Source organism: Garra rufa, chromosome 2, assembly GCF_049309525.1.
Source record: "Garra rufa chromosome 2, GarRuf1.0, whole genome shotgun sequence".
Taxonomy (NCBI): Eukaryota; Metazoa; Chordata; class Actinopteri; order Cypriniformes; family Cyprinidae; genus Garra; species Garra rufa.
The window spans coordinates 45757322-45778493 of NC_133362.1; the positions used below are offsets into that span (position 1 = coordinate 45757322).

Genomic DNA, 21172 nt, shown 5'->3' on the forward strand with positions numbered 1-21172 from the left:
GGCACATTTATGAATTATTATTATTTTTATATTATTATTAATTTGATTGCAACGTTATATTGTCCTAAGCTCTATTTTTCCACCGTGTACTACTTGCATAAACACCGCACCCATTAGGGCTGACATTGTTGTTTCGCAGGCTATGTTACGTCAGAACTCGTAACTGGGAGTACATCGATCTAGCACAAGTTCACGAGTGGGAAGTCACGGGTTTGACTGCCGTTCCAGTGCACTTTCACTGGTAGAAGGTTGGAAAAACACGGGTTACGGGTTGCCTGGAACGCGGCATAAGTGTGTACTCAAATGTGCTATTTTGGGACACAAAGAATAAGAACTAAAATGTGCTTTTAACATACTATCTCTGAATAAAAAAAAAATGTATTTAGTAACCACTTTGCAGTATCAATACTTTTTCCTTGATATTTTAAAGTAAAAAAATGTATGCCATCGATGGCATCCTCTTCTCAGTATGTAGAGATTATGTATTGCTATCTATCATTAGTAACTGGCATTTTTATATAAGAAGAAACCCCGTCATCTCCTAGAATGCTTGCTTCCTCTAATTGTGGATATGAATAATGTCTCAAGGAACAAACTATTTTGGATATTGAATATGAGAGTCGACTATATGGGTAGAAATATGGATTGAACTCTTTCCTGGCAAGCAGTAGTTAATAAAGATTTGAAGCCATGTATGGCTTTTGTTACTCTGTTGGAGATGGAGAGAGACCTGGCTACGGATCACTACCTCACATTATGAGTGGAGCTAATAAAAAAAGAATGTCAGAGTTGTGGAAAACACTGTCTTGGAAAGATTACGATTCCACTGGCACACACTTGCATTTAAACTCAATGCTGTAATGTAGAACAGATACGATTTCATTTTTTGTTTACTGTGGCCCATCATTGTTGCCAGTAAATACTGATATGCTGTTGTCACTGAAAGGTTTTACAAGGTAAACTTCACACTGATTAATTTGTCTCATGTAGATTCTTTGTCATTGTTTTGGGAAACTTGCCTTGTGCTGTTCAATGAGAGCGCGGAGAGCTTCTTCTTCATCCGGGAGGGCACCGTGGAAGCGAAGGCTCTGTTCAGCCTCTGCAAGCCACTCCAGTAAGATATGAACCGTGGAGTGGAACTCCTCAGCCTGAGAAACAGTGCGCAAATGTGTTAAAAATGTGCATTCACAAAGAGCAATTTATAGGTGCCATTTTTTTCACTGTTCAAGTTCATTGCACTATGAAACATACTGTTACTTTCATAAACAAAGAAGTCCTTGACAGTCCATTAATAATCAATTTGCAAAAAAGAAATCCTTGTGGTTGTGATTTCAGTCATCCAGTCACAGTGAAGTAATGAACTAGAATGAATGCTATTCCTGAACTCCAGTAGAACTAGTAACAGGAGTACGAGTTTGTGGTGAACCATGTCACTCTGCATTTCCTTCAGAAGAAACCCAGCATTAGCCCTAACAGTTAGTGTGTCACATTTAGTGTGGACTGGTTATTTAAGGCTGAAGCACCACAAACTCTATTAAATCTGACAGCAATTCTGCCACTTTTAAGTTAGTTTTGTTACTACTTTTTACTTGCAAGTTCAGCCAATCGTAAAGGTGGCAGTTTACTAGGGATGCACCGAAATGAAAATTCTTGGCCAAAACCGAACAAAATTAAACACTGGGCCGAAGGCCAATTATCGAACATGGTTTTTCGTGTTTTTTCCCCCATGTATTTTGCTCATTTTTGTTCACCACTGCATAAATTAAATAGCCAAAATGTACTTTTTACAGTTTTGTCTTGCTTTTCAAAAAAAAAAAAAAAAAAAAAAAAATTAAAAAAATATTTACTTAACACTGAACATTTTTAACATTCTAATATACATTATAGTCTACCAACAAAGCACAATTTAAAGCAACACCAAGGAACTTTTCCCTCAGTGCTCCCTCTACAGGTTGGAAGCGGAATTGTCCATTACCGCTGTCGTAAATAATTTAGCCTACCGTCGCGTCACATGCACGTTATTTGTTTGGAGGCTATCCAGGTCCGGCTTTGGAAATAACGATGTCCAGTGACAAGGTAGAGTATGTTGTATGACTTTATGAAAGTATGACAAACCTTTTTTGAAGCCTGCCGTAAAGCAAGTTGCAATTGTAGTCTCATTTGAACTACAAAACCGCGACCCGACGACCCAAACTTACATAGTGCTGTTATGGCCGATAGAGGGTCGCAAAGCGAATACGAAAGTGCCGTTTCGCCCTGTTATAAGTTGATGAACCACTGACACAAGTTCGGAAACATTATTTTAAGGTAAAAAAACCTCTTTGGTGTTGACAATTCCGCTTCCAACCTGTAGAGGGAAAAAGTTACTTGGTGTTGCTTTAACTTAAAATTAATAAGTTAGTAAAATAATATTCTTTGGCCATTTTTAAGACTCCCTTCTTGAATCAGGCATGTGTTTTGAATGTACAAATAAATGCAGCCTTGCTGAGCAAAGGAGAATGTTAGAATAAATGTATTAATAGAGCTGTTGTAATGATTGTTATCCTTATATTTGTCTAACTTTTTTATTTTATTTTACAGAACAACAGTAAAATTACAATGCTAACATTTATGAATGTTGACTTTTATTTTGGTGGAAACCCACAAGAAGACCTCAGTACTACTTTTTGCTGACAGCAACAGATTTATGATTGATTCTCATCACATAGCTTTTCCTCGCGCTTTGGACTTTGAACCCTGGCTAAGGAGCTCATGCAGCGCTGTCAGAATAAATACAATTGGTGCGTGTATTAGACAACATAACGTTCTGTAGTTTATTTACTAATGGTTTAAGGCCATTTGGTGATTTCAGTCATCATACTGTAACCAGCAACAACCAGCCCTTTCTCTTCTCATGGAAGACATGCGATGCAGTACTAAACAGTCTCTCGCTGTCGGTGCTTGGAATAATTTTTGTGTCTTCCTCTGACAGTTTTAAATGCTTTCACACTGCCGACATGCGCGCCTCTATTTGATCGCATCACGTCATTGTTCAGTATAATTTATTCTGCGTTTTCGCTTATTTCGGTTGCCAAACATTTGGTGCATCCTTACAATTTACACCCACGTTTTTTTGTTTGTTAGGAAAAACTAAATGATGTTTTCATATGATGCTGACAGACGGCATGTCTTACCTGACTCAGTGCCTGCTCGAGCCGTGTCTGTTTGGACACAGAGAGGCTACACACCGTATCCCAGCGCACGCTCAGCTCTTGCATCTGAACTTTGACCCAGGACGAGTCATCGTGGCTGTTATCAATAAGCTCACGGGCCGAGCGCTTCAAAGCCTGCACACTGCCAGTCCTTTTGCCCAACTCTTTCTGGAACACCTGCAGTACACATGGAGAAATACACCCTTGATGAAAACATTCAACCAGACTTTAAGCAGCCTACATAGGCAGATACTTTCGAAGACAGCATATTTCTAACTGAAACAGAACCTCATAAATGAGCTATTTGGAATCATCATATGCATTAAGCAAATAGAACTTCTCATGTTAACGTGAAACTCTAATAATCCTGAAACATACACTGTAAAATCCAAAGTTTACCTTACTTAGATATAGTTAGTAGCTTTACTTGCTATACTTACTAGGTTGTATTAAGTTACAGCTACTTTTAAGGCAAGTAAAACAATTTACTTACTGCTTCGAGTAACACTTACTTAAAATAATCAAGTAGCCACAAAGGAACCAACAACATTAATAAACCAGTGAGAGGCAGCAGTGCACTAATATGTTGCTAATGTGCAAAATAACAACAGAAGAAGAAGAAGAAAAGAAGGTGGGGCAATTCTTAATTCTTAACTCATTTCCTCCTGGTCTGCAGTTATCTTTCTTTCACTAGTTTCCCAAAGTCATCTTGAATGTTGAACTTTCAATACAACTGAAATATTTGAGAGAACATCACATAAGCTGACTTCATAAACTGATGTTGATTTAAAAAAAATATTTGTAATATTTGCTGTAATATGCTCGAGTCACACACAGACTTTAACATCAGCAGGCGAATCACAACAATGCTAATAATTCAATTTAGTTTATTTTTATTAATTGTAACAATAACCATTTTATTTTATCTTTTTGTTGTGCTGCTACTGACACAAGACAGCAAAGGAAATCGGCAAATAAAAACAACAACACTAATACAAAGCAATTGCATAATTTATGTATGCTGCAATGCACTCTGGGAGTCAGGGAGTAGCAATACTAAGTCAAGAGTAAACCTAAAGTAAAGAATCAAGTACCCCCTACAGTTCTTTTTTAGTTACTAGAACTCTTGTGTAAGTAAACTATACTAACTAAACATTTGTCAGTACGGCATACTATTCCTATTTCACTTTACTTTGTTTTTTTTAGTGCAATTGGTTTCCTAACTTTTGAAGTGAAGTCAACTTTTACAGCGTATATGGCGTGGATAAATGTTGGGTTAAATAGTCAATTTGTAATTAGATTAGAATTCTGTGCAGAATTTGGGTTGCACAAGCCAGAGCCCATGTCCAGCTCTGATGTCATCACATTAGGGACCGATTAAACGGCACTTGTCCACTGCGATCAATCACGCTCCTTATTAACAGCCAGGCTTTATGACATTTGCACATAACAGCTGTCATGTCATCACCAGGTTTTAATTATGAAGCCTATGACTTTCCATCAGCATTGATCTTTACGAAAAAAAAAACAAAACAAAAAAAAACGAAAGATTATGTTGGCTCTGTTACTCTGATGATGTGGTGTATGAAATATGAATCACATTAGGCGTTCATTCCTTGTCTTGCAACTACATAAATGTTGAGATATTTATAGAATATTGTCAAAAAGCTGGAATTTCTTTAAGTTAGATCGCCCAGTTCTAGACTGCATCCGTAGAGATCATTCGTAAACAACACCAAACATAGTCCGAAGACCGCTGGTGACCATTTTCTCAGTTCTGAACATGAATGAAGTCATCAGTAAAGCTCATCGGCTCAAGTGTGTTCTGATGTCTACTCCAGCAATGTGTTTGAGTTTGGGCTCGCCAGAGCTCTTGTCAACTCTAATTGAAACCAGTGGGTTCTGTCATATTACACTCCCTCTGATGATACTACAGTATAATTATGTTTTATTCCTGCCATAAACCCCAGGAACAAAACCAAAACCAGTTAAAAACACAGGGACGGATATTTTCCGAAAGCCACTCAAGGCTTAAATAATGTACACGCAGACAGCAGCGATTAGAACATGGCATAGGTCAGACTGGACATCCCATCATGTACAACTGTTTGTGTAAAGGTATATCCTAGGGTACAGTTCATCACTATACATTATTGTTGTTCTGGCAGTATATTTGATGTGCTCTGTGTTGGTGCATATATAAATAAAAGCCTAAATTAAATTCATCATGTAAAGCTAATCATGTCTCTTTAGAAGACATGGATTACACTGTTTGATTTATTTGCATTTTTTTACATCGTCCTTTAGAATTTCAATGGATGGACAAAAAATGATGAGAGGAATAAATATCTAGGACTGTGCCAAAACAATCATATAATATATTGTGGTAGTCATATCTTTACTATTGATTGTATTTATTGATTGATTAATTCGATTATAACATGTTCTAGTTCAGTAATGAAGAAGCAGGTTGTGTAAATCCGTCAAACTCATATGGGTACCTTATGGCTGTCGATGAGGTTTAGGACGAGGTCTATGTCTCCATGCACGGGCTGATCTTCAGCTAGCTGTGGTTCCACTTTATAGAGCCAGTCAATGAGAGCCTGCAGTGCGTCTGTGAACTGTCCTGAGAACAGCAGAGCCTCCTCCAGCTTATTTTGCCTGTAGAAAAAAACAAACAAATTACAGATACTTTTATTTACTGAACATTAATATATTAGGATTAAGTTCATTTAAATGCATAGAGAAAAATGGGTAACAATTTACAATAAGGTTTTTATTTGTTAGCATTAGTTAATTACATTAGTTAACATCAACAATTAAAAATACTATTAAAGCATGTTAATTAATTTTGATTCATCTATTTCATTTCAACATTTACTGATACATCATTGAAATCTAAGCTAACATGAACAAACAATGAACAGCTTTTTTATTAGCTAATGTTAACCCTTTTTTTAGAATTATTCATACTTTTTGGATGCCATTCAAAAGCTTGGGATGGGATCAAGTAAGTTCTTTAAGAAATCTCTTATGCTCATGCTCATGCAAATGTGCATAAATTCTCAATTTTAGAATACTCCTAATTCCAATAGCCTGAAACTGGCTTGATTTTGTTTATGCAAAATATACACATTTATTTTTCAAATCAAGATTATTTGTATATCGCTTTTTACAAGACAAATTGCTGCAGAGCAGCTTTACACGAAATTTCTACAATATATTTACTAGTAGCTTATTAGTAGTGACTATGTCAAATTGATGCACATGTGGCAGAAATGTACAGTAAAAATCAGTTAGTTAATGACATGTAATCAAACAGACGGTAAACGCTATGATTATATGTGACCCTGGACCACAAAACCAGTCATAATTTTTCAAAATTGAGATTTATACATCATCTGAATGAAAAAGCTTTCTATTGATGTGTGGTTTGTTGGGATAGGACAATATTTGGCCAAGATACAACTATCTGAAAATTTAGAATCTGAGGGTACAAAAAATCGAAATATTGAGAAAATAATGAAGTTCTTAGCAATGCATATTACTAATAAAAATTACATTGTGATATATTTATGATAGGAAATTTAGAAAATACCCTAATGAAACATGATCTTTAATTAAAACCCTAATGATTTTTGGCATAAAAGAAAAATCGATAATTTAATAGGGGAGAAGAATATATATTTTGCTGAAATTCACTCAAATGCACATGTACCTCTCCACAGATTTCCCGCAGACTGTGTCCCATTTGTCCCTGAGCTCACTGAGCATGTCGTCCAGTTTCTGGTTGTCATCTTGCAAGGAGGTCTTGTCCTTCAAAGCTCGGCCCGTGCGACTGGTGGTGTCATACACCGAATGCTTGCTGCCCAGAGCTTTCTGGAATTCCTACAATCCCCCACACAAGACAAACAGAGGCAAAGGGTCATTCAAAAGTAGCTCAAGGGCACATGTCCCGCAAACCATCCTGTGAGGCCTTACAGGAAGCCTGATGTCATCAAATCCTGCCATTTGTATTTGTGACTGACTCATCAGAACATCTGAAGCACTGCTGAGCTGTTAATTACATTCCAACAAGCAGCACCATGATCACACAATCCTCTGCTCCGAGGGCCGCCCACTCGTATCCTGCTTTAAAACCACTGATGGTGCACATCATCTGTGACTGAGGAGCATGACTTCAGCTTTAAAGAATTGCAATTGAAACACATCTAACATGCTCAGTCTGTTTCTTTTTTTCCATTTTCTATATCTTGGCACTGTGTGGCCTGAAATGATGACCTCTTTAAACGTCTTAAATAAAAAGTGGGTTTAACAGGATGACACTTCTTATGACCCTCAGTCAGCGAAAAACACAATAGCCGTGAGTGAAAAACACCTGGTATTGTGATTCGCACAGTCCATTCAGCAGCACGTCAGATGTTCCGCATACACAGATGGAGGATAAAAACATAGGTGCTAATGGTGTGAACAGGAAGTCTATATGACCCCATTTAAACCTGCAATTTTTTTGTAAGCGGATCACAATTGGTTAGTGCCAAATATATAGTCATGTGAAAAAGTTAGGACATCCTATTGAATTCCATGGTTTTCTGTATAAAAACAATATCTGGTCCTTGGCAGGTCTTAAAATTTGGAAAATAAATCCTCAGATAAACATCATCACATATCACACAGTGTCAGAAAAATACAGCCAAGAGGGAAAGACCATGTGTGACAAAGTTAGGACACCCTATTAGTCAATTGCCTGTAGATCCAGTTTTAGCAGCAAGCATTTTAGCTTGAAGCATTCATTTTCTGTGTTTCATTTTCTCACATTGTCCTGGATGAATTCTGGACCACTCTTCTTTTCAACGTTGCTCCAGTTTATTGAGGTTTGTAGGCATTTGATTATGCACAGCTCTCACCACAGCATTTGAGTCAGGATGAGCTCTGGACTTTGACTGGGCTATTGCAACACCTTGATTCTTTTCTTTTCAGCCATTCTGTTGCAGATGTTCTGGTGTGCTTGGGATCATTGTCCTGTTGCATGACCCAATTTTGGCCCAACTTTAGCTGTCGGACAGATTCCCTCACATTTGACTCTAGAATACTTTGATATACAGGAGTTCATGGTCGACTCAATGACTGTGAGGTGCCCAGGTCCTGTGGCTATAAAACAAGCCCAAAATGAGTCACCTCCAACATGCTTGTCTTTTGGTATGAGGTGTTTGTGCTGATATGCTCTTTAGGTTTTCACCAAACTTGGCGCTGTGCATTAAGGCCAACCATCCCCACTTTGGTCTCGTCTGTTCAAAGGACCTTATTCTAGAAGACTTATGTTTAGTTCAGATGCAACTTTGCAGACCTAAACTGTGCTGCCATGTTTTTTTAGATAGAAGAGGCTTTCTTTTGCCAAGCCTTCTAAACATGCCATACTTGTCCCATATTTGTCTAATGGTATTGTCATGAACTTTATCATTTAACATGTCAACTGATGCCTGTAGAGTATGAGGTGTACTTCTTGGGTTGTCTGCCATTTCTCTGAACATTACACTGTCTGATCTTGGGATCTCCACTCCTGGAAGGAGAGGTGTCTGTTTTAAATGTCTTCCATACGTGAATACATTTCAAATTGTTTGGAAATGGCCGTATTCTTCTTCTCAGATTTTTGGCAGCAACAATCGCTTCTCTAAGTTAATTGCTGATCTCTTACGTCGTTGGCATTGTGTTAACACACGCCTGAAGGCTCCAGACAAGCAAACTGCCGAAGCTTATGCTTTTATAGAGGCGCTCAGACTTGCTGATGATCAGTTAAACAAAGGTATTTGATTAGCAGTGCTTGACTGTTATTTACCTTCTCAATTCCAATGTTAACAGTAAGAGTGTCCTAACTTTGTCACAAATGGGCATTCATCATGACATGGCGCAATTTGTCATGTGTTGTTGTTCATCTGAGGTTTTATTTTCCAAATGTTAAGATCAGCCAAGGACCATTTTTTTATGATGTCCTGATACGGAAAAGCATGGAATTCAATAGGATGTCCTAACTTTTTCACGTGACTGTAGGTGCAAACGAGTAAATTGTTCAGTGTATTGTGTAGTTAAAATGTGACAATGGTGAAACATAGCCTATTCCCTGAACATGTGATCGTTCTGAGATGTGTTGTGAAAAAGCACAGCAAAACAAGTGATTCAAACTTTGCTGTTGTCCACATGGATTACAATTGAAAATTACAGCTGCACTCCTTCCCCTTTTTATTTGCTTCCATTCCCTCTCGTGTATAAGAGCTTGTTTGTTAAATTTTCATTCCCATGAAAGTGATGTAGAGTGTGTAAAAATAAGAGTAAAAATAGAGTGTGTCTTTTCTCATCTAAAAAATGCTTTTCTTACTTAGATTTTTGTTGCTTCCAGGCAAAATATCTAAAAAATTCTCAAATCAAAAAGTATTTTCTAGACGAGTAAAAACAATAGTCAAAAAACAAGTCAAAAATAAGTGCGTTTTGGCTTGAAACAAGGTGGGGTAAGAAAAAATAATCTTGTTTTCTGTTTGAAATAAGATTTTTTTGCTTACCCCATTGGCAGATTATTTGGCTTGTTCTAAGCAAAAACTCACTTAATTTAAAATAGTTTTTTCTGAAAACAAGAAAATAATTTTTACTCGTCTAGAAAATCCTTCTTGATTTAAGAATTTTTGGATATTTTGTCTGGAAACAAGACTAAAAATCTAAGCAAGAAAAGCATTTTTTGCAATGTTGATGAAATCCGAGTGGTCACAGGAGAGGGATTTAAAATGCATGTTAAGACCAGTGGCCAGTTGTACAAACTACTTCAGACTAGTCTTTTTTTTTAGTGTCTAGTTTTTTTTTCTTTAATTAGTTGCATAAAAAGTAAGCTTGTTACTTGTTACCCCGGGATTAACTGCTAGTTCTTACTGCAAAAAATGCTTTTCTTACTTAGATTTTTTGTCTAGTTTCCAGCCAAAATTTCTAAAAATTCTTAAATTAAGAAGGATTTTCTAGACGAGTAAAAAATAGTTTTCTTGTTTTCAGAAAAAACAAGTCAAAATGAAGTTTTTGCTTAGAACGAGCAAAATAATCTGCCAATGGGGTGTGCAAAATAATCTTATTTCAAACAGAAAACAAATTATTTTTCTTACCCCATTGGCAGATTATTTTGCTTGTTTTGAGCAAAAATGCACTTCATTTTGACTTAGACAATAATTTTTACTCGTCTAGAAAATCCTTTTTGATTAAAGAATTTTTAGATATTTTGGCTGGAAACAAGGCAAAAAATCTAAGTAAGAAAAGCATTATTTGCAGTGCTTAATCTAGTTTTAACACAGTGGCTGTGTTTATCCAACTGTCACCAGGTGGAAATGCTAATGTGTGTTCAGAGGGGAATGGACCGGTGTCAGTCACCTTGTGCTGGGTTAACTGCGTCTTGATCTTGTCCGGATCATTAGCGATTTCCAGCTCAGAGTCCAGCGCTCTCTCCGACTCCTCCAGCCACTCCATCAGTTTGTTCCAGGTCTCATGAAACTGCAGAAGACAAAATTGTGTAATAAACAGTATATTACAGCATTTTCTTTTCCCATTAGATTAGAACCAAACCTTGTTAAATCACTGAACCACAGAGAATTTCTTTTGCCATTTTTCACACTTTCATGTCCAACAACTGTGCTCTTACATTGATCACAGTTATAAATAAATAATTATTTGCGTATTCAGTCCCTCAGGATAGTATTTATTAGACGTGCCTTTGAAAGTGACTCCAAAGGAGTCTGTGTTGATACTGTAGGTCTTTATCGGCTCTGCACATCTGGCCACTGCAATGTTTCTCATTCTTCTTTGCAGCTCCAGCGCAGTCTGGCTGCATGGAGCCTGTGAGTGGACAGTCTTTTTCAAGTCCCGTCATAAATTTTCAGTTGGACTGAGATCTGGACTTTGACTTGGCTACTCCAAGACATCAGCATTGTTGTTTTAAGCCATTCCTGTGAAGCTCTGGCTTTATGCATAGGAGTAACAAATCTACTGTCTTGTCTTGCAGGAAAAATACTGGGATTTCCATGTATTTTCCGACATTTATTTTATCCTGTACCCTTTATGCAGACTCGTTCATGGTCAAGAAGAATCCCCACAGTGTTGCTGCCCCAGGACTGCACACGAGTAATCTTCATATCCTCTTATATAATGACTCAAGTTTAAGTTTATTTGTTTACAAGCGCAATGCACATTCATGAACATTACTGTAAATGAACCAGAATTAGACAAATGGTATTTTTTATCTGTAGACCTTTGGCAGAATGTCAAGAATGTAAAAAACAAGTCTCGTTATGTTGATCAGTCTATATCTAGCAAGGATGTGTGATTAAAAAAGCATGGCTTTTAAATTAGTTTTATCTCACGGGAGGTTTCCCACCTGTTTGGCACGTTTCCTGGCATCGTCCAGCAGGCGTCCTCTCTCCACTGACCGCTGCACGACCTTCTCCCAGCGGCCTTGAACGCTCAGCAGGAGGTTCTTGATCAGCACCACATCCTGTTTCTGACTGAAGTACTTGAGGTGTGTTCCTGTCTTATCCAGCTCGATGATCTGATCCCGATGTGAGTTTACCTCAGTCACAAACACCTGCAAATCCAGCAGATCCATTTTAAGAAAGAAAAAATTCTTTCAGCTGTAACAATACGGCTCATTTATGAAACGCAAGTAGCGATAGATAATAATGATTTTTTTCACGTCATGTAATAGGTTATTGTATGAGAAGTTTATTACATTAGGATCACACTGTAGCAAAACAAGCACATAATGTAAAATTAAACTATGTTTATAATATAATAATTATTGGTAACACTTTATTTACTGAGTCCTTTACATTTAAGTACTAAGTATTATTAATTAACATGATTTTACTATAGGTTTAGGATTAGGCTTTATATGAGTAAATATGAATAATTTACCATTATTACTGTAGTAAGAACATGCAATATGCGTAACAAAGGGCACTGTGAAATAAACTGTTACACAAGTATGTGTCAATATAACAAATTTATTAATATTAAAGTTATTGTTACAATACAATATTGGTCCTTTTAAAGTCCTTTTTTTACAACATAAGCTATACTTTGTACACAGTGTTGGTATTGTACACTGTTTGGCATTTAACAGTATGTATACATTCTGTTGTCAAATTAAAACATTTAAAGGTGCCATAGAATGCATTGATACAATATTTTCAATTGTTCTCTGATATCTACATAGAAGGTATATGGCTTAGGTAAGGGCAAAAATTCTCCAGAAACGGTTTTACAGGTCCGTTTACAACCCTAGGATTTGTCCCTCGAAAGAAATGCTCAGTTATTGCCTTATTTGGAAGGTTCATGAATAATAATGATGAGCTCTGCTCTGATTGGCTGTTTCACAGAGCGGCTCATTTAGCTCTCACACATCAGGAAGGAAACACATGGAGGAAAATATATTTATTTACAGAGCTCGAGCTGCTATTAATATGCAGGGCATTGAAACTGCCGTTTTGAATGCATGTTAACTTTTTACTTACACTTTTGAGATTTGCAATCGCAGGTGCTCTGTGTAATGTTATACTACAGCAGCAGTACTTAGCGCATTTGACAAGCTTAGATGCTTGTCAGCTGTGATCAGGATCTGCAAATCATTCGCCATCGTCCGCGGAGTCATCTCTCCTTACTCTGTTTATGTGGTAAGTGAAATTTTATGTACTGCAATGTAACAGGCTATCGCTATCAAATAGCTAACTGTGTCCCGGCTCGCCTTATTTTATTAGAACGCCTTATTTGTTTTCTGTGCCTTTCTGAGTACAGACATCAACCCATCCCTGCACTTAACATCTCCTGCACAACCTAGGACATAACATTTATTTCCGTGATCTGCTATTTTCGCAGAACTTCTGATGATTCGCTATGCAAATGCTGGGGGCGTGTCTATTAATGATCGCGAGACTATAACATGATAGTCTGTGTTATGTTGGAATTGGCCTCTTTTTCAGTGGTCTTCTGCAAACATCAGATTTATAAAAGAAGGAGGAAACGATGGTGTTTAAGACTCAGGGTATGTCATGTCCATGTACAGAACTGTTATTATTCAACTATGCCAAGGCAAAGACAGTTTTCCATTCAATGGCACCTGTAATATATTTCAAATGCTTATGTATTTATAAGAAGTAATGTATAACAACATAATATAAAATAATATAAAATAGAGGCAGTGAATTTTCATTTCATGCCGAGTTAAAACAATAAGCCATGGTACGCTGCAGGAAGGTTTTTTAGACTTACATATCATGTTGCATATCGTGTCAAAGAGCACTGACCTTATGCTCATCTATCTGGAACATGATGGTCTCCAGGATGAGGGAGGCAGGAGAGACCATAGTGAGGGTCTGTTCAGCCTGGGTCAGCCAGTTAATGAAATCCTGTAGTGAGTTATGGAAGTCTGTGGCCATCGCCAGGGCCTCCTCCAGTTTCACCTATGTCCGATCAAACACAAACACATCCTTTCATCTCAGATTCATGTACAAAGACAACTTTAAGTCATTTGTGGGCTGATTTTCTGAAAAGTGTAACAGCACTTCCATAGCATTTACAGATACTGTACTCACCCCCTTGTCATTCAAGATGTTCATGTCTTTCTTTCTTCAGTTGTAAAGAAATGATGTTCTTTGAGGAAAACATTTCAGGATTTCTCTCCATATAGTGGACTTCTATGGTGCCCCCAAGTTTGAACTTTCAAAATGCATTTTAAAGGGCTCTAAATGATCCCAGACGAGGAAGAAGGGTCTTATCTAGCGAAACGATCGGTTATTTTCTAAAAACATTTACAATTTATATACTTTTTAATCTCCACACAGAGTACACACAGAGCTAGGCAAGACGACCATTTGAGGTTAAAAAGTATATAAATTGTAATTTTTTTTTTTTAGAAAATAACCGATCGTTTTGCTAGATAAGACCCTTCCTTCCTCGGCTGTGATCGTTTAGAGCCGTTTGAAGCTGCATTTTGGAAGTTCAAACTCGGGGGCACCATAGAAGTCCATTATATGGAGAGAAATTCAAAAATGTTTTCCTCAAAAAACATAATTTCCTTACGACTGAAGAAAGAATGACAAACATTTCGGATGACAAGTGGGTGAGTACATTATCTGTAATTTTTTTTTTCTGATAGTGAACTACTCCTTTAAGCGATGGAGTTTAAGTTGGGACTACCTGAAATAATAAGCTATCTTGACAAAGGAAGATGGGGGTGGAGGAATGAATGGGAAACATGTTTTGAAATCAATTGTTAGCGCTGTTTATCACGGCAAGTTAGCAACAAGACAAGGCAAGACTCCTCTTGACATTTGTTAAAAAATGATGATGTCTTTGTTATTTTAGAGCATTTTCCTCATGTCACTGATAGGCAGAGGAGGATATGAGACACAGGAACTTCCCTTGCACCGCTGGATCATAATCACTCAGTGATCTCATTCAGCAGCATGTGACTCACCGCATGTAATGTGATGTCTGGTTAGCATCACATGTGAGGAGGTGTTTTTGTAAAAGCTGCAAACATTAATGGATGACTTCAATATCCAGAGGTGTAAAATACTACAGTATAAAGTAATTTTAATTGATTACTGTACTTAAGTATTATTTGGGGGGATTTGTACTTTACTCAAGTACAATTTAAACTGACTACTTGTACTTTTACTTGATTACATTTCTGAAGAAAAAACTGTACTTTTTACATCTTACAATTGTATTTCATCTTAAAAAAGTGCAGTACATTTTTATTTCATCTCATGCACATTAAATACGGTAAACGGAAGCTCAAATGTGAATGCTTGATGTGAGAATCAATGCATTTCTACTTAGTTATGACTTTCATTGGGTAAATGTCTAGCTTCAGAAGTTCACCATCAAGTCATATATTAGCTGAATGCACAAATTGAGCACAAATAAAATCAAAGTAAAAGGTAGTGGATAAGTTGTATTTACAATATGCCATTATGACAAATTGAGTAGGAATTAGGACTGTCAATGATTTTTTTTTTATCTTAATAATTACGTGATTTGCTCATCAATTAATCTAGTCGCTAATAATTATTTATCAATATTTGCTGAGAAAAAATTTCTAAATGCCCCAAATAAACAATTAAAAGATTAATTGTCCTTTTAGACAGTGACGCTGAATAGACAACACAAAAAAGTGGCCTTTCCAAACACTTTGATTCTATGACCTCATTAATTCAACACATTCTTGTATTCTGTTTGGAATATGTTTCTAGTCTCTACATCACATCTTGCTCTTCAAAGGGATAGTCCACCCAAAAATGAATCATCATTTACTGACCCTAATGTCGTCCCAGATGTTCATGACTTTCTTTCTTCAGATGAACGCAAGCAAAGATTTTAAGTCCTTATAATGCAAGGGGACAGGACCACTTCAGAAATCAAAAAGTGAACACAACGGTCAAGATTAAAATATTAGTATTTGTATTCTTCTTACATATGCGTATTCTTCTTGTATCGTTTTACTGATTCATTAACAGAGGTTGCATGAGTTACTGTCATATTCACTTTGTATATAGACGGTTTCAACGGCAACAACATAAACAAACGTTACTGCGCATGAGCGCTTTTGTGGCCCAAACTTAACTTCCGGTATACATCCAAATAGAATCAATAACAACAGCTAAGTCCTTCTAGAGTAGATTATTTTTTTAATAACAAGCGAAATATGTTGGCTGCGTAAATTAGACTGATTTATTAAAAATGCAAACTCATTACTTCCCAGTAGGAGGTGCTTTAAGCACGAGAAACGAGGTTTCCCCGGTAATGGCTATAGACAAAGCAGCTCTTAATTTAAAAACGCTGCCTTATGCAGGATGAAATGAAAATGACATTTTCTAAAGACAGTCTTTCTTCAGAAATACAGTGATATAAAAACACCCACGCCTGGGTTTGATTTTTAAACGTGTATTACGTTTATTCAACGAAGTCTATTAACAGATTAATGAATTAGTCTATTATTTCCAATTGGAAAATCAGTCGGTTTTTATATCGTGGCAGGTCGCCACAAACACGTACCACAGCACAATAACCTGAGACCAATTTCATTACTCATTATTAGCTGCGTTTGTAGCCCGCGACACGAACCAGACAGATAAACAAACACAGACCGGAAGTTAATTTAGGTCCAGGCGCGTGCACCCGATGAAACCGTCTATAGTTTTTGAAGTGTCAATTTTGGATGTCCCACACACTTGCGTTATATGAAGAGAGATGATTTATTTTTTCTTAAACTCTTTAGTTTGTGTTCATCTGATCAATGAGTCATATTGGATGGCATGAGGGAGGAAGGGACAGAGTGTTTAATCCCCTGTTGTTGTTTTTCGTTGTTCTGCTGTGCTTCGTTTTAATCACTGCTGTTGCACTAGATATACGTGTTTGACCTGCGCCATTGCATTTTGTTTTGTTCTCTCTCTTTAACCATACTTCTGTTTGTCTGTCAGAAAAATGAAGTACAATTTAAAGTTGTACTTTTTTTTTACTTTTACTCAAGTATGTTTTTGGCCACATACTTTTACTTTTAATTGAGTATCTGTACTTTCACTTCAGTAAAACCTTTGAGTACTTTTTACAGCTCTGTCACTATCACACGATATATTCTTCACTGAAAATATGCTAATTTTGAACTCTGAATACGTGGACATCATACATACAGCACTCATGTCTTTAGTTTTTCAAGGTGCTTTTATGGTGTTTTTGAATATTTTACAAGTTTCATACGATATACATTTACTGTATGGAAAAGAGAAGCGTGTCCTTAAAATGTTCTCTTTTTTCAGTTGCACAGAAGAAGAAAAAACAAGCCATATGTGACCCTGGACCACAAAACCAGTCATAAGGTTAAATTTGACAAAACTGAGATTTATACATCATATGAAAGCTCAATAAATAAGCTTTCTATTGATGTATGGTTTGTTAGGATATGACAATATTTGGCCGAGATACATCTATTTGAAATCAGAAATCTGAGGATGCAAAAAAATAAAAAAGACTGAGAAAATCACCTTTAGTGTTGTCCAAATTAGGTTCTTAACAATGCATATTACAAATCAAAAATTACATTTTGATATTTTTACAGTTGGAATTTTACAAAAAATCTTCATGGAACATGAACTTTACTTAATTTCCTAATGATTTTTGGCATAAAAGAAAAATCTAAAATTTTGACCCATGCAATGCATTTTTGGCTATTGCTACAAATATACCCCAGCGACTTAAGACTGGTTTTGTGGTCCAGGGTCACATATAGACTTGGAACGATGATAACGGTGGGTAAATGATGACAGAAGTTTTGTTTTTGCCTGAACTGGTGGTTTATTTCATTTCAGCAACTTTGTAGAAACCGCAGACAAGTCTGCTCTGTTCTGTGGTGATTTATAACTCGTGGGCTCGTGCTCGAGCGAAAAGGAATCACTCATCTGACCACATCAAAGCACAACAGCTCACAGATCTGATATCGCAGCTACATGAACATAATCAGGACTTTAGCTCTGGGATCCAAAACAACAGCCCAGTGATGATGAGAATGAGTCAAACTGACAGGAAGAACACAAAGCAGAGTGAGTAAATCAGACTCTCACCTTCCTCTCTGTCACTTTGGCCTGAACACATTCCCACTTGTCCTGCAGGTTGCGCAGGTCCAGTTCAGTGGTGCTGTCTTGACCCTCAGGGGTCATGGCCAAAATCTGCTGCCCGCGGTCAAGAAGTTGCTTGTATATTTCCTCCTTGGTTTCCAGTGTGCTGCAGAGCTCCTGCAAACACACAGAGACATCATGTTTACTGACCACTTGACATATGTAGACTATTTAAAGAGTTATTGGAGTCTAAATATTTTCTTTACAGATCAGCAGAAATCACAACGTGTAAAAAGTCTAAACAGTGTTGTTTTTATCATCCTCATGTTAGTATTTAAAGGACTAGTTCGTTCAAAAATTAAAATGATCACCCTAATATCATTCTAAACCTTGACCATTTTTCCACTTTATGGAATGCAAAAATCAAATTAGAAATCATGCAATGAAATTATACACCGGTGGCTATCAGGATCCAAAAGGAATAAAACTAATTAAACAAAATGGCAAAAATAAGTGAAGCACATGCAATGTATTACTACTAAAGTATCACAAGGTATAATACACTTTTACTTTAGTAAATCCACAAATAATTTTCTTAAGGGGGACACTGCAGGCAAAAACACAGTTTTTTTTTTAACGCACCTGTCAAGTTTGAGATTTTGGGCTTTTTGGTTTTTCATAGTGTTTTTTCAGACTAGTGGAAAGAAAACATCTAAAAGACACTGTTACGTGTTTCTTTTAAAGCACTTTATCTATTTGTGTCAACAGATTTGAATTACAATGCATATTTATATATTAAGGCCTTTTTCTCAGAATGAGTTTTTTCTCCTACACTGAGCCATAAATCTCCACTTCAGTAGCACTTACACACACCAAACTTTACATGTTTATTCTTGTCTATATCTGGAAGGTTTTTACAGAGGGATTTGTTCATATATAATTAGCTTGATGTTATACAACATTTTATTCCCCAAAGTGACAAAGATGAGTGACAAAATGAGATACCCAAAACTCCCTCCGTAAAAACATTTATAGTATGTCAAAAAATTAAACAATAATTTTTTACTTTATCCAACTTCATCCAGTGTTTAGATTTTTGTACTACAAATGTATGCAAATTAGCCCATATTTCATTAAATAATGGCTCATTTGCATATTTAAACCTAACATTTTAGAAAACTTGTAATACAAAAAATGTTACTGTCATTGAGTGTCTACTGAGTAAGTAAGGTGATAACTATTAGTTATTTTTTCCCCTAGTCACCTGCATTAAGCTTGATGTTTTCTACTGTTTAAGAAAAAAAATTAGAAAAAAGGATTTGCTAAACCGCTGTGAACCGTTTTGAAACAAATGATTCAGAGTAGTGAATTAATCAAATGGATTCATGAACCCACACCGGAGTCCCAATCTAAATAAAATGATCTGCGCTCCGAAATTCCAATCTAAAGCTAAATATTTGTGAACCTGCTCCAAAGTTCCAAACTAAATCAAATAATTTGCATTCCACGCTCTTTTATTATTATTTTATTATTCAGTCCCGATCTGAATAATGATTCGCGAAGCATCGTTTTAGACTTCAAATAATGTATCTTGAATCATTTTATTTGAATCATTTCGTAATTCAAAAGATTTGCGATTTGAAGTCCCAATCGAAGTCAAATGATTCACAAATCATGACGATATGCAATCCGGTTGGAGTGCTTTAAATCATTTTGCATTTTCTCAGTTTCACCCATCACTACGCGCTTTTTAAAATCATTACAAGCAATGTGAAAATTTGAAAATTAATGGCTCTATTAATTTGAGCTGGTATTATGTATAATGTATAGTATAATGTTTTTTTATAATGTAAAATATGTCATTTTTGGAGCATGATTATGATCACTCTATGCTTCTATAACATCACTCGGGATCATTTACTTGAGGCTTTGGATTACAGGTAATAATGCCGTTAATAATGTTTCTTGCACAGACTGATTTTTTCCTCAATATATCAGCAGGACGCACGGATACCATGAAACACGAAGCACCATGGTTTTAGCTAAAAATCTTCTTTACTGTTCAACTGAGGAAAAAAGTCAGCTACATCTTGGATGGCCTGAGGGTGAGTAAATTAACAGCAAATTATATATTATATATAATTATATTTTTTGCTTTAAACTTTTTTTTTTTTTTAAGGAGAAAAGAAAGTCACATTGGGGTTGGATCGTCATGAGGGTGAGAACATGAAGATACATTGTCAAATTTTGGGTGAAATTATTCCTCTAAACAAGACAAACATTGTCTAATAAAATGCTTAGATAAACTAAGCACTAACCAATGCATAAATCTATTAATTACAAATGTTGACATGTAAAATAAACATTGTGTTCGTTAGTTGTTACATGCTGGCGATCTGTGGCAGATCTGTGGTAGTATTAAACATACCAGATGGGTGTTAAGCTGCTCTCGGGCCGTGTCTGGTAAGCCTCCGAGGGCCTTTGATGCTAACAGCTGACGCTCTGTGTCTTTCAGCCACTGCTGCATGTCTTCAATCTCACCATGGAAACCTTGAGCCTGAAAACAGATCAGCCAGCGTCACAACAATAGAGTTCACACATTCATTACCGCTGGCCAGAGGGGTGAGATTCAACGGATAGAGGCTTGATTAATGAGCACAGATTATTGGTCTTAAAATGCCAAGTTTGTAGGAAATCTCTCAATTCTGAAACAAGAACAATGCTGTCTGGATTCAAAAGCGTAGTCGATAAATAACTATATATTTCCCAGCCCCTTGTTTTAATGTGAAAAAAGAAAACTTAAAATCTTTTTTCTGCCAAATTTTTTTTTTTTTTTTTTTTTTTTACAAAAATGGTTTACATACAGTACACTACCAGTCAAAAGTTTTTAAACAGAAGGATTTTTAATGTTTTTCAAAGAATTCTCTTCTGCTCACCAACCCTGCATTTTTATGATCCAAAATACAGCAAAAGCAATAATATTGTTAAACAGTTCCACTATTTAAAATAACTGCTTTCTGTTTGAATATATTTTAAAATGTAATTGATTGCTTTGATCAAAGCTTAATTTTTAGCGTCATTACTCTAGTCTTCAGTGTCACATGTTCCTACAGAAATCATTCTAATTTGCTAATTCGCTGTGCATTTTTTACTATTGCAATTTTTTTCAAGATTCTCTTATAATAGGAAGATCAAAAGATCAGCATTTATTTGAAATAAAAAGCTTTTGTAACATTATACACTATACCATTCAAAGCCTGGAGTCAGTATAATTTTTTTTTTTTTGGAAAGACATTATAGAAATTAATACTTGTATTTAGCAAGAATGCTTTAAATTGATTAAAA

At 36.2% G+C, this 21172-nt stretch overlaps 1 protein-coding gene across 1 annotated transcript in view; it reads right to left on the reverse strand.

The window, feature by feature from the left end:
* The window catches only part of dst (dystonin), a 229974-nt gene that overhangs the window by 16902 nt on the left and 191900 nt on the right, over window positions 1–21172 (reverse strand). The window contains exons 77-85 of the mRNA XM_073834681.1: window positions 20256–20384; window positions 17834–18004; window positions 13517–13672; window positions 11593–11799; window positions 10593–10712; window positions 6910–7079; window positions 5693–5852; window positions 3174–3368; window positions 1020–1148 (exon numbers count right to left, since the gene is read on the reverse strand). Coding sequence (XP_073690782.1) covers window positions 1020–1148; window positions 3174–3368; window positions 5693–5852; window positions 6910–7079; window positions 10593–10712; window positions 11593–11799; window positions 13517–13672; window positions 17834–18004; window positions 20256–20384 — 1437 coding nt within the window. The remainder of the gene's footprint in view (window positions 1–1019; window positions 1149–3173; window positions 3369–5692; window positions 5853–6909; window positions 7080–10592; window positions 10713–11592; window positions 11800–13516; window positions 13673–17833; window positions 18005–20255; window positions 20385–21172) is intronic.